This window comes from Gossypium arboreum, chromosome 10, assembly GCF_025698485.1.
Source record: "Gossypium arboreum isolate Shixiya-1 chromosome 10, ASM2569848v2, whole genome shotgun sequence".
In the NCBI taxonomy this organism is placed as follows: domain Eukaryota; kingdom Viridiplantae; phylum Streptophyta; class Magnoliopsida; order Malvales; family Malvaceae; genus Gossypium; species Gossypium arboreum.
In genome coordinates this window covers 10,388,272-10,403,545 of record NC_069079.1, presented here as the reverse complement: position 1 = coordinate 10,403,545, position 15,274 = coordinate 10,388,272, and the positions used below count along the sequence as shown (strand labels likewise).

General features: G+C 30.3%; 1 protein-coding gene across 1 annotated transcript; it reads left to right on the top strand.

Annotated features, from left to right (window-relative positions):
* The first annotated feature begins 12,682 nt into the window (after positions 1-12,682).
* On the top strand, positions 12,683-14,678 carry LOC108487128 (glyoxylase I 4). Its single transcript, XM_017791375.2, has 3 exons — positions 12,683-13,022; positions 13,143-13,248; positions 14,209-14,678. The coding sequence occupies exons 1-3, from the start codon at positions 12,868-12,870 to the stop codon at positions 14,458-14,460; spliced, it is 513 nt and encodes a 170-aa protein (XP_017646864.1). The 5' UTR covers positions 12,683-12,867; the 3' UTR covers positions 14,461-14,678.
* Positions 14,679-15,274: the final 596 nt, after the last annotated feature.

Below are 15,274 nucleotides of genomic sequence, written 5' to 3'. Positions count from 1 at the left end.
TAAAAAAAAAACTTAAATCCATACCATTTCATGCCAAACAAATCATCTAAGCATTCCAATCCTACCCAAATCAAACAAAATCTCAACCTAATCAACCATTAAATTTCAAAATCTGTCTATTCAACCTTTTTTACATATGAAATTTTCATATCAACTTTACATTCTCAAAGCATACCTTTTACCTATTCAATTATGTTTCATCTACAATTCTAGGAGTAAACAACGTCATGGCCTAACTTGAATTAGGCATACATGCTTTAAGTTAAGCATCATAATCCACATTAATTTACCTTTTAATACATTAACCATTCTAGCTACTTCAAATAATACAATTTCAACCTCAACAAGTCAAACTGTTCAAGAGTATATTTACCATTTTCATAGCATCAACATGAACGAATATGCATCTATAAATTATGTACAATGCTAAACATTCAACTCAATCATCCCCAAATTTACCAAATAACAAACAATTTCAAAATGCCAAAGTACACACTAAGACCCTTATATACATGCCACTACCTTAAAATCAAAATAATCGTATAACTACCGATTCGGTGATAATGTGAGTTTCGATACGATCTAACTTGGCAAGTTTTTCAAGCTGATGATCTATAAAGGAAAGAAAACAACTAAGGTAAGCATTAAGAATGTTTAGTAAGTTCAAAAGAGAAACTACTATATTTACTTTATTTATACCTAAGTGTTATAGCTACATTAGTTTGGCATAGTGTTGGCTAGATCATAGTACTTTACAACATTCACAAGGTGAGCATATATCTATTTATACATATTCATGAACTTTATAAGCAACTTAAATTATATCAATTCATAATGGTTCATATAACCTATCACAAAACATGTTCAACCAACAATTTATAAGTACAAAACAAGCATTCATGATCCATTTCCAATCACATCTCCTATCATCAATACATAATTATATAACTTGTGCATTTGAATCATTTTCAATAGAATTTTCAATTGATTATCAAGTACATTTCCTCATGTTTTCAAGTTTTTTATTTCATTTATATTGTTACGCTCGATAGAACCCTAGTAAAAGGAATCGGATACACAGGTAAACTACACCACACCAGGGCACCAAAGTGCAAAGCTCGTAGGCATCATATGCATGTTCAAATGCTAATACATCCCTTCACCACACCAGGGTCTTCATAGAGACATATAAAACTCGATGATCTGCAAAAAATGTTGAATCTCAATATAACCCTATGACAATCTCCATATAATCACATATCTCGTACAAGTGCACATAAGACCCTCTTGGCGTACCAATCGTATCCTAACACTTTACTAATTATCACATATCCTTATAATTATCCATTTTTCATATCGTACCCTATACATGATCGCACATTTCATTTACATGCCTATATTAAATTAAACCTTCAGATTTGAATTTTGTACTAATACGTAATAATCAATTTTCACATAACATTTTAATTCAGTCCATTTTTAGTCTTTCATGCCAATTCACAAATAACCATATCATATTCAAACAAATATCTATATATATGAAATCAAACATAAAATAGTAAGTCCCATATGAACTTACCTGTTCAAAATGTGAAAAGAGTGGATATTTCAAGGACTAATTCGCAACTTTAGATTTTCCCCTGTTAGCTCCACTTGAATTCGAATTTTGATCCATACAATTATTTTATACAACTAATCAATACCAAACATTTTCATATTATGCCATGATACGAATGAACCTATATGAACTCATTTTTCAATATCTTTAAAATTTTACATTTTATTCAATTTAGTCCTTAAACTCGAAATAATCATAACTTCCAATTCCTAGCTTCAGATTAAAATTCGATTTCACATACATTCATTAGGGACACTCTAATCCCTATCCCTATCAAAATTTCATAACAATTTTTTATTTTGTTCAATTTGGTCCCTAATGTATGAAACTAACAATTAAACTTTACAATTTAGTCATTTCCATATTCTAAGCTTAAAACCTATCAATTTCAAGCCTAACTCTTCAAGAAATCAATAATGAAAACTTTCTAAAACTTTAACAATTTTAAGTTTTGGTACATGGGTTAGATAAGTTAAGATCTCATGACCTCAAATCTATAAAAATTTTATGAAAATTACTTGAATACTTTTACAAATTAAGGGTCAAATGTGTAAGCTTAAAAAATGACTTCTCCCTTAAGTATTTCTATGTTGTACGGATGAAGGACAAAGAAGATGATTAGATTTCCACTAAAATATGATTTATATACCATGGTTTAACTTAATTAACTTTAATTAATTAACTTAATCTTTAATTATTTTACCTTAATCACCATTAACCCAAATTAGTGGGAAAAAAATCACCATCCACTATACTATGACATAAAATGGTTTGTTTACCATTTTAGACTCTTGGTTAATTGCTATTTGAGTCCTCAAGCCTTTTGACAATTAAAACCTATAACGATCGAACTTTTACAATTTAGTCCCTAAGCCTTACTTAACTATTAATCGATAAATTGATCAACCAAGCATCAATAAAATTTGTTATTAACCTTGTAAATATTTATATTTAATATTTACAAAATTGGGGTTCCGAAATCGCATTTATCGATACCACTAAAAATTGGGTTGTTACACCATCCTAGTAGAAGCTCATCCACATAATACACAAGTTGATTCACGGTCATGGTTTTCTGCATCCAAACTAACATGTTTCTACAGAACCAAACACCCTATAACATACTAAGAGCCTCACATCATTTTTTTGTATTGTGGCTCGATAAGAAAATGAGAAACAAACTCCTCCACTAAACTAGAAGATGGCACAATACCCATTTTTTTTCCATACAACAACAACAAATGAGTAATGGATGAAAACATGATCTAAATTCTCCTCGACTTGTTGACATCTATGAAAAGCACTATCAATACCCATTCCATGTGCAAGAATATTACTTTTAATAGGAACAAAACCTCATAGTAATTGCCAAAGAAATTCCTTAATCTCAGAAGGCAAAACTTCATTCCAAAAGGCTTACCAATGACCCTCAACATGATAATAGGAAATGTTAGTCAGCAAATGAAGAGCCACTTGATATCCAAATCTCACAGAATAACAACCATTAGGGGGAAAATGCCATATGTACTGATCATTCAAAGGAAACAAACTAAATAGACATATTTAAAACCCAACTCACATCATACAGTGCAAAAAGCCTTTCTACAATATATATGTCCCATAAAACCCCATTAGGATGAAATAAATCACAAACTTTAGATGAGCACACCCCTCAATTGGGACAACATCCACATTGTTAGAATTAAGTGACCCAAATTCTTATTTAAATAAAATACGATGGAAAATAAAATAAAAGTAAAATCCATATAGAACTAGACTTCTTTTATTTTATTTTAGAATAAGGTTTTTTAAACCTTATTAAACTTCATCTATTTTATATTGATTAGGATAAGGTGTTTCAATCCTACTAGAATATGGCTTTATAAGTCTATAAATAGACATAGTCTATTCCTCTTGTATTGATTCAATTTTTCGACATAGTGAATTTTCTTCTTCTCTGCCCGTGGTTTTTTCCCGAAAGGGTTTCCACGTCAAATTTGTGTGTTCTTTATTTTTATTTTATTTTATTTTTCTCACACATAAAAAATTGTCATCATTATTAATCCAATTATCATTAAAAACATTAACTTCACTCTTTTTTTCCAATCTATCATTTAATACCTTTTAAAAGCAAAGCTTTTGCCTTATGAATACTCTTCCAAATAAAAGAAAGATTATTATCTTTTGACAATTCAAGAAAATCCCCATTCAAGATTATCTAGCTTTGAAAATACTACACGAAAGAGACTTAAGCAAAGTAATGAATCTCCACCATTACTTACGAAGAAGAGTCAAATTAAACTGAAATAAATGATAGAACCCCATACAACCAAAATCCTTAGGGGTACAGAGCTTATCCCAATAAGCATAATAAGTTCTTTTACAGTCACCATCAGAACCCCATTAAAAGGAATTTACCATTTTCTGTAGGTTATAACATGAGTTATGGGGAAGAAAAAAAACACTTATGCTATTTAATGGAATTGCTTGAGCAATCGTCTTGATCACTACTTTCTTCATTGCCCTTGAGAGAAAATAATTCTTCCAACTGAGAACTTGTTTACTTAAGTGCACTTTAATAAAAGTGAAAACCTACTTTTTTTGGCCAATAAGGGAAGAAAAACCCAAATATCTACTATGATTAATGGGTGCAGTAACACCAAGAACATTACAGACAATTTGCGTAACTTGTTGTTTAGTATTAGAATTGAACATAATCCCCGATTTTATAAAATTAATTGTCTATCCAGAAGCTTCCTCATACTGACGAAATACCTCTTTAACATTATCATCCTTTAACTCGCTAGCGTGAAATAATATAAAACTGTCATCTGCAAACAAAAAAATGCAGGATCATTGGACTTTTCGACAAACAACAAGCCCATGTAAGCCACCACTTATCTCTACTTTTTACAACAAATAACTTAACCCCTTAGTACACAAAATGAACGGATACGGATAAATCAGATCTCCTTGACGAAAACCCTTTTGAGGAGCAATAGGACCAAGCTCACTACCATTAAAAGAGATGACATAGCTCACCGGTGAGATGCAAAGAATCATCAAGTGCACTTAATGACTATGAAAACCCATGCGATCCATAACAAAACTTAAAAACGACCAGTCAACTCTATCATAGGCCTTAGTAATATCAATTTTTAGCGTAACTTCACCAATAGAGCCTCGACTTTTTCATATGATGGATGAGTTCAAACGCCACTATAGCGTTGTCAATAATAAACAGTCTTGGAAAAAAAGTCGAGTGAGACTACAAAATAATGTTGGGTAGAATAAATTTTAACCAATTAGCCAATACTTTTGACACAAGCTTATACACAACGCTACATAAAGCAATAAGTTTGAGATCCCACATGGAAGTGGGTTTTTGCTTCTTTAGAAACAACACAATAATAGTATCATTAACAATTGAAAGAAACTTACCACGATTAAGCCAATCACAACACTACTTAAATACTTCCTCACCAACAATATACCAACACTTCTAATAGAAAACAACATTCAACCCATCAAGCCCTGGCACTTTATCAGGATGCATCTCAAACAAAGGCCTCTTAAACTCTTCCAGTTTGAACAATGCAATTAAAGTAATATTATCACTTGATTTGCCATGATTTGATATGGAAAATTAGGATTTCTTAGTATACTTAAGGAGCTTGTTTTCAATAAAAGTAGTGTTATTCGTAGTTTTTCATAGTTTTTAGATTTTCGATTTAATAAGTGTAAAAAGCCTCTTTTACTTATTTTGATACCTAAAAAGACCAATGGTGTCATAAGGGGACCTAACATATGATTGAGTGTTGTAGGGATGCATTGGAGTTGGAATCGAGTAAGAAACTCACCAAAGGAGAGGGTATCATGATATATTACCCTTAAAATCATAATACCTCCAACAGGCCCCAAAGATGAAGAGGAAAACCACAACCCAAGCTTGCCAATGGTATCATGATATCTTGTCCCACGGTATCGCGATACCCATATCGTGAGGGGACAAAAATTTACGCCAAGGGTAGTCTGTGTCCAACGAAGCACCAATCATTGAAGGCTCGTTCAAGGGCCTTTTTGGCATAAAGAAGGTTAAAATTTGGCTATTAAAAACCATCAAATTTGGCTTAGGAGAGAGGAGACATACTTAGGCTTAGTTTTAGATAGTTTCTCTTAGGTTTTCTTTCGTTTTTTCTTTTCTTTTCATTTTTCTAGGGTTCTTATTTTTCTTCACCTTTCATAATTGTAGTATTTATTCTTTTTCAATTTACTTCTTGTTCTTGTTGCTCTTGTAGTTAGTTAAGTTAGTTAACATTATAACTTAGGTTTATTTGCACATTTAGTCCCTTTTTTTTACTTGTAATGACATTTCAATCTTTTAGTTTAATGTATTTTAGTTTCCTTTAGTTTAATCTGTTAAAGACTTTACCTTTAATGTTTGTTAGCTTTTATTTTACCATTGAATGTTCAGCTTTACTTTTCTTTCAAGTTTTATAACTTAGAAATCCCAACTTTTATCTTTTTCTCAAGTTTATTTTCATGGTTGCAATGATTTCTTTTTTTTTGTTCGTTAGCTTAGTCTTTCATATGGGTACTAAACCTTTAAAGGGGTTAGTTAATGGAGATGTGGTGAACTGATTTTTGGATGAGGGACCAAATTGTAATAAATTGGACTAATTTCAAGGAACCTAAAAACTTAAGATTGACGACCCTAAGGGAAAATTTAAGCAAGTGAGACCGAGAGGAGATCTTGTTGAACACCAATTCGTTAATCCCAGGGTCGTCAATTTGGTAAACTGGATTAATTTGTCTAATTTGGTAAATTTGAGATCGAGAGGTAAAATAAAACCATCTTAGGAATTTAAGCAATTTGGATCCCTAATTCTAGAACGAGTGAACCACATCGAGATCAATCAACCAGTGTTTGTTAGTTATTTGTTAACTTTGTAACTTTGCTCATTTTACAATTTAATCATTGGTTGCTAGATTATAGATTAGTATAATTACCCTTAACTTCATGATTTGTCGCACTATAATGCTTAGCGATTAGTTGGTTAGACTTTTTATTTTTACATGCTTGTTAGTAGAAATTGTTAAATCGTCGACTCTCTTTGGTTTGATCCTCAAAGGAATCTGAACCCATTTTACAATTATATTACAATTGACCTATTACATTTGCAGACACCATAAGACAGTATAGTTTCCGATCCTTTTTTTATTTTTAGTGTTGATTTCTCTCTCCCGTTCGTGAGAGTAGGGGAGAGGCGGAAAGGCGGTCATTAGCCTACAAAATAGAAGGCATAAAATCTGAAGAAATTTTTTTTCATAATTTGATCCTATAGAACCAAAATACAAAGAATTAAAATATTCAACAACAATCAACCACATACCTAGTTCGTCTGAACATTTCCTACTATCATCATCATTACAAAGCATCGATATATGATTGACACATTTTTGTTTGCTAACCTGCGCATGAAAAAAATTAAGTATTTGCATCACCATGACGCATCCATAGAACCTTTGTATGTTGTCTCCAAAAAACTTCCTCTTGAGTTAGTAAAGCACCCAACTCGGCCCTCAACCAAAGAACATCATTTTCATTAAAACCATTAATCCTTATGTGCATAATTCCCTTAGTCATCTTTTTAAATTTCCCTCAAACTTGCCGTTCAACGAGACAAAGAATCCACATAAAAACCAAGTCGAGCAACAAGGGATGTTTTCAAACTATCGGTCTAAGCATTCTCAATAGCTATATGAAACCTAGGCTCACTGAGCCAACAATTCTCAAACTTAAATCGATGAACTTTGGGCTTAATGAAATTTTTATGCAACAACAGTTTAATAGGCAAATGATTTGAAGTAACACTGACAAGATTGTAGAGCTTATAATATTGAAAGTATTGAGTCCATGCTTCATTAACAAAAGCCCTATCCAAATACTCCATAGATTCATACATGATAAGACTTAACTGTGAATAAATTTAGAAAAATACCTAATCACATGACATAGTAAAATTCAAACCTAATATCTCAAGGATTCTAAAACTTCAACTTTATTATTAAACCAAGAAGTCATCAACTAATTAATTGAAGTACTTTTCAATGAAGTTTTTCAATGAAGTAAGAATTAAAAATTTGGAGACCAATTAATACAAGGGTTTTCGTTTCAACACAAAGGTATAAGGGTTTTTGTGGCAATTCAAACCGTGAAAGGTGTGGAAAGTCTCTAAAAAATTGTGGTTTTTAAAGTTTTGGGCTTGTATTTGAGCAATGTTTCAATCGTGTATTTTGTCTTATTGTGCCCTAATATTGTGGAGAGAATTCTTTTATAGAGGGAGGCTGATTGGATGTCGGTCTCAACCATTGAGTTTTCTGTATCTCATAGGAGTAGTGATAGAGTGGTTGAAAGCCATAAAATTTTTCAGGGTGGAATTGAGTTGTGTAATTTATGAAAACTAAAATGTAATTTCATCATTTTAATAGTTTATATTTTTATAATTTTTAAAAAATTAAATAAAATTTTTATCATTTTGAGGATCAAAGTGCACTTTTACCATGTACTAACTTTAAAAGTTTATGAATATTAAAAAATCAAAACATAAATTTACCATTTTAATGGGGTCGAAGCCTCCGCCAACCTCTTTGCGGCTGCCCCTATTATTAGAAACGACTTAAAAGGATTAGATAAGGTATTCATCAAATTAAAATATGATAGATCAATAAAGGTTATCAAGGGACCTTCTTAATATATCTTATGCAAATTATGTGAATTCTAAAAATATTATGTTTGGGCAAGGGCGTGAATTCGGATCTTTCTAGAGAGGCAATGACGATGTTGTATTGTCAAAGCCCTTATAGCAGTCCATCACATCTCACGGGAAAGCCGCGTCGCCTGACTTTTGTGGTAGCCAACTGCTATGGGGAAGCGATGTAAGGTGGGGTATAACAGCTCTTTTAAAAAAGTTAAAATGAACCAACCATTATAAGGTTTGGCAAAAGGTATTTTGCGGTGTCCCTATCGAGTAACAAGTGGTGCTTTATTTTTCAGTGTTTTTTTACAACTGTTTATTTTAGTACTTGAGTCATTTGTGTCAAGCATAAAGTACCAAACATGCGATTGGATTTATCTAATTAAGTCATTAGTGACCTTTAATGATATTTGTGCTTGTCTATATTACTTATTAAGATTAAATTAATTTATAGATTGCACTGTAGAGTTTAGCCGATAAAAAATAATGAAGGGTTGACTCTATTTAAATGATCGGTGAATTGTTGAATTAAAAGTTAATTTAATAGTCAACAACCTTTTGACTTAATGACAAGAATATTATATTGTAAGTATGTGAATTTAGGTTTAATCCCAAACAACTCTATTCTTATCTCTTAATTATTAAAAAATTAAAAAAGAGAGAGAAGTTAACTAACAAGTTGTGAAGTGATAGAAAATGAAAATTTTAGAGCCTATATATTGGTCCATGGTCAAAAAGTATTAAAATATATTAGTCCTTGTATAATTTGTCTATTTATACAACAATTTGTCACTTTATTACTAAATATCAACAAATGGGTAACAATTGTCTCTTCTCTCTTTTTATAATGAATAAAAGAAAATCAATAATAATTTAATCAATTATAAGAATATAAAATATTATTGATATTAATTTTATAAAATACTTTAAATAATAAAAATAGCTTATATCATAATTTAAATTATTTTATGTAATAATTAAATATTTTATATAAAAATATTTTATTTCATTAATTTTATAAATTTTAATTTGCATTCCAACTTTACAAAAAAAAGTCATTTTAGCCTCCGATTTAATTTTTTTACCTTTTTAGCGCTTAAATTTACCCTTTTTTGTCAAATCACCCTAAAATAATGTGAAAGTTAACGTTTTTTAATTTTGTTGATGTGGCATACACGTGGATGACACATTAATACTTAATTAATTTTAAAAATATTTAAAAATTCAAAAGCAAAAATAAATATTTTTAAAATTAAAATCATTAAAATTATTATAAAATTATAAAAATATTTTTAAAATATTAGAGAAATTAATTAAATGCTGACATGTCATCTACATGGCAATTCACGTGTATACCATATCAGCAAAGTTAACAAATATTAACTTTTCTATCCCTTTTAAGGTGATTTGACTAAAAATGCAAGTTCAAGGGTTAAAAGAGATAAAAAAATTAAACAAAGAGTTAAAATGACTATTTTTATAAAGTTGAAGGGCCAAAAAGGTATTATGCCATTTTAATATGTATGTTTTAATTATTTCTCATGGTCATGTAAGTTTTACTATTATGGTATATTTTAATTATTTTTCATGTTTTATTTGTATTAGTGTGTAATACTATTTAAATAACTTCCATTTTATATCAGGTAGTATTAATGTTTTTTTATTGTAAAATGAGATTATTGATTTAAGATTAAAAGAAATTATAAGAAGAGCAAAAGAGAAAGATTTTGTATTTTATTTTAGATTATTTATAAACCTTGTATATTTATTTATTTATAAGCTTTTTTATATGTATCTAGCCTTTGAAGAGAAGTGGTACTTGAATTATGTTTTAAAAGAGTAGCAGATACTTTGACAAAAATGATTTTGATGAGTGATGAAGCTTTGCACATGTTTAAGGAACCCCCTTCAAAGATTAAAGAGATCTTGAAGGAAAATTAAACTTTTGATAACTTGTCTATGACATAGTCTACATAATTCATTGTTCTATTTTACCAAAAAATAATAATAATAATAATAATAATAATAATAACATTCCATAAGTTGTGAAGATGTAATTCAATATAAAATAGGTTAAAAGAATTTATTTATCATAAAAATTCTTGCAAGATTGTAGGGGAAGTTACATGAACATTCATAATTAATGATAGATTTATAATACTTCTCGTTCAATGTTTATCAATAAAAATTATGTTTTGTTAAATCTTTATTAAAAAATCTATGAACAAAAATTTAATAAAGGAACATGAGTATACAATCTCTCATATTAAGTTGCCTCATTAAAAAATATATAGCATGCTTTGTTGAACTTTAATATTATCTTTTTTCTCCATACCATGAGTGAAGAAATAATTTGGTGAAATATGTTTTATTTTGTTTCCTTTGATATATCCCCTCTTTAATTGATCAATACGTACTATTTAATTCATATAAGATAGTTGTCGTTTTTTTTTTTAGAGGAATATTACAAATCTTTTGGATTTGTTGGGTCGCTACCTTTAGTTAAATATTCTTGGTTTACCTCATGAATACTATAATTATTTTTTCCTGATTTGAAAAGTCAATAGATAATGTTTATATTGTTGAACATCATGATATGAGTGCTCTCACATGTAAATAAATATTGTATCTGAAATCAAAAGTAGTCCACTATAAATCAACGATATCCTTTTCTACATCTACAGGGTCTTACCCAGAGAGTAATCTATTATGAATTAATGGTGTAAGATGTGATTTAAGTTCAACTCACTCATTAAGTTGTATTCTCACTCTTATACATCATCTAAGATCACTCTTCAAATTAAGGTTTTTATCTTGAAAGCTTACCCACAAACTTAATATAAAATAGTTTATTTACAAATATTTTGCTCTCAAAATATAGGTTCCTTTCAATGAAGAAAAACAAGTGCTCTCTTAATTGATACATAATTAAATAAACAAGCATTCTTTAAAGGGTAAACTACAAATATAGTCATTTTTGTTTATCTCAGATTACATTTTAATCACTTATATTTGAAATGTTATGTTTTAGTTACTTAAGTTATCATTTTGTTATGAAGTGGTCACTCTACCGTTAAACTTCATTACCTCCCTAATGGCAATCCTACGTGGCAGTTCAAATGAGTTTTATTAAATGCTAACTTGGTTGCCATACCCAGCAACTAGACATCCAAGTTGGTATTTAAAACCCATTTAGACTGCCACATAAGACTGTCGTTAGGGAGGTAACAGAGTTTAACGGTAGAGTGACCACTTCGTAACAAAACGATAACGTAAATGACTAAAACGTAACATTTTAAATATAAATACCTAAAATATAATCTGAGACAAACAAAAGTGATTATTTTTATAATTTACCCTTCACATTATAAGTTAATAAATTTCCCACAAATGTACTTGAAATAGTTGTTTAAATAATACAAAAAATAAGGAGAGATGTTTTAAACTTAATAAACTATTAAAACATTCTCTCTTCAAATATGGTAATCGAATCATATTAAAACTAATCATATAAAAATTGTAATGATTGCTGCTCAAATCCTAAAAAAAAGAAAAAAAGGTTCCGATTAAAATATGCAAACACAATGCCAAATTCGCATCGCAACTAGCAAATTAACTACAATCCGATAGATCTAGGGTTCCTTAAAATGCTGGCACGTTTCCAATGCGATAAAAGTAAAAGAATTATAGCATTTTGAACACACCTTTAGTGGAGGTGTTCTCAACTCCTCAAATTTTGGCATTAGTAAATAGCACTAGACTCCAAATAAGGGGATAATTTCTATTTTAGCCCCTTCCATTTATTTTAATTATTATCTAACTTAATATAAAACATAAATTTAATATAGAGTTTAATCATTTTTCAATCATAATTAACAAAATTATAATTTTATTTATTTAATTTATTATAAATACTATTTTTTTATTTTTTATTCTATAACAATTAATTTGAAGTAAGTAGTACAATATCTAGTATCACTGTTTGATGAAACTTAATGTCTGAACACTAAGTCTAATATTTTGCATCATATAAAATAATAAAAATAAAAATAAAAGATTCCGACAAAGGTTTGAGCAGAAAAAAAGACGTTTAGCAAAGTTCCAACACACCAAAGTCTGACAAGTGACAGCAACCCATTAAACAAAAAATTTCAACAGCTAGCGTGTCTTACTCGAATCTTTTCGTGTCACTGTTAGGTTCTTGATTGTAATCCTAGTCAGCACGTGACGTCTACGTGTCAAAGTAATCTCCTTAAAGACACGTGGCTTCCTTATAAAGCCTTCTCATTCCGTCTTTCCTTCTATTTATAACTCCCCATTTCTTTCGCTTCTCTCACCGCACTTGCCGTTTTCCTTGGCACTCTGCATCTCTAATTTGTTTGGTTTTTCTTTTTGGCTAATCACTCGCTTTCTGTTTCTCGCATCTTTATATTTTTCTCCGATTTATACACAGTCGAAATCTTTCTCTTTGTGATTTGCAAAGAAAAGAAAATGAAGGAAAGTATGGGCAACCCTCTTCACCTCAAATCTTTGAACCACATCTCCCTTGTGTGTAGATCAGTTGAGGAATCCATGAACTTTTATCAGGATATTCTTGGGTTTGTTCCAATCAGGAGACCTGGATCATTTGACTTTAATGGGGCATGGTAATTATTACCAAAAAGAAATAAAATTGTTCTTCTTGTCAAGCTTAATTTGTTTGATGAAATTCCCAAGAAACCTTGGGTTGATTTTTCAGTATATAATATGAGTGGGTTATGATGCAGGTTGTTTGGATACGGGATTGGAATACATCTCCTGCAATCGGAGGATCCAGAGAGTTTGCCCAAGAAAAAGGAAATCAATCCCAAGGATAATCACATTTCTTTCCAGGTTATTTCATTTCTTTTCATTCGGGCATACTATTTTATTCCTCCTTCCGCTAATCCAATATCTTTAAGTGTAAAGAAACACCATCCTGCTCTCTACAGATTAATATAGGGTGGATATAAATTGCTACTCTGTTTCTCTTCGATTATTCTTAGGACTTCATTATATTAATCTTTTAATAAGTCTGTAGTAGGGATACGAGACACTGGTGCTAATGCAAACTCCCAAAAAAAACTTTTGACTTACTTTTTATTTCTAAAGTTATTGTTTTTGGTATAACTTGAATGGAGCACAAGCTTAAAAATAGTTTTTTAATTGAATTCAAGATCAATATCTTGCTTGAGTTCAATATTAAGCTTGAGTTTTTCAATAATCGAGTTTGAGAATCAAACTTAAAAAGTAGATTGTTCAAAACCAATATCGAGTTTGAACTTGTCAATATTCAGGCTCAATTACACAATTAGAAATAAATCTTCAATCGAGTTCAATATCAATATCGAGCTTGAGTTTGTCAGGCTCGATTACGCGTTTAAAAATCGATCTTCAATCGAGGTCAAGACCAATATCAAGCTTTGCTCAATATCGAGATTGAGCTTGTCAGTGTTCAGGACTCGATTTTCAATTGAGTTCAAGATCAATATTGAGCTTGAGTTTGTCGGTATCAACTAAAAGCTTAAACCTACATCCTTTGTCACACAACCTGTCCATACATTTTGTTTCAATTTGATTACTCTTGAGTTGAGCATATAATCCTAACAGATCTACCTATTTGTAATTTAGTAATGAGAATGTACCTGCCAAGAAATCGAACAAGCAAAAAAAGCAAAATATCATGTTACGTTTCTAGTAAATATTTGATCCTTTCTTAATATAAAACCATAGATGTCATGACAACCTACCAACCCTTTTTTTTAAAATGGTGATGACGTATGCACTAATCAAAGTAATTAATTAAATGTTCAGTGTGAGAGCATGGGAGCAGTGGAGAAGAAGCTGAAGGAAATGGAACTGGAATACGTCCGGGCAATAGTGGAAGAAGGTGGAATCTACGTTGAACAACTCTTCTTCCATGACCCAGATGGGTTCATGATCGAGATATGCAACTGTGATAACCTACCTGTCGTCCCACTAGCCGGTGAGATGCCTCGATCATGCTCCCGACTTAATCTGCAACACATGCAGCGTCAGCAGATACAGCAAGTGGTTCAGCAATAGGAACGACGAAACAACCTCAGCCTCTTTCATTTAATTAGCTGTTTATTAATGGAGATCACTAGATAAAACCAAACCACCCACCCTATCTGCTTTGTTTGTTTCTGTAATGATCCCTGTTTAAGTATGTGGTTGGTTTTTTACTTGTTTTGTAATAAAGACAATGCAATGTGATCCCAAGGGAAGTGATCATTTCAATTAATTTAGAAGTGGGTTTCATATATGGTCCCTTTTCTTGCTTGAATTGCACAAGTCTATTATAATATAATGCACAAGTTGAAGCCAGTTTATTCATCATTCACATGAATCAGTTTGTTGGGAAGAAATTACTACTCTTTTTATTTATTTCTTGCCCAAGTATAATTAAATCAAGTTGTTTACTAAGATGACATGTGTTCAGTAGTTAATCAAATATCAATTCCTAGTATAGTGTCTTGTCGAAAAAATCTTCACTGTACAACCCATATGATCGGTCTATGACTATCTTGCTCTTTCAACTTTGTCATGTGATATGTATGTTACCCATAGATGTATGTTTAAGTAGGACTAAGAGGTTCGGGATCTGTTCCCACCCATAATCGTTTATCTTTTTCGAGAATGTTCGTGGCTGCTATTCACAATATAAATAAATAATTACATTTATAATTTAGAAAAAATATTAAAATCATATAAAATTAAATAAAGCTTTATTTGAAAAAGGAAATTGAATAAAGGATTTATTAATTTTTATATTTAACAATATAAATAATTAAAATATTTTCATAATGATATAATTTAATTTTAAAAATAATAAATTAAAAATAATAAATTGATATCT

Excerpts from the sequence above, each read along its gene's own strand:
- LOC108487128 (XM_017791375.2), top strand. The coding sequence starts at position 12,868 with ATGAAGGAAAGTATGGGCAACCCTCTTCACCTCAAATCTTTGAACCAC. Across the intron at positions 13,023-13,142 it reads TTTGACTTTAATGGGGCATG|GTTGTTTGGATACGGGATTG; the intron begins GTAATTATTACC and ends GTTATGATGCAG. Across the intron at positions 13,249-14,208 it reads ATAATCACATTTCTTTCCAG|TGTGAGAGCATGGGAGCAGT; the intron begins GTTATTTCATTT and ends TTAAATGTTCAG.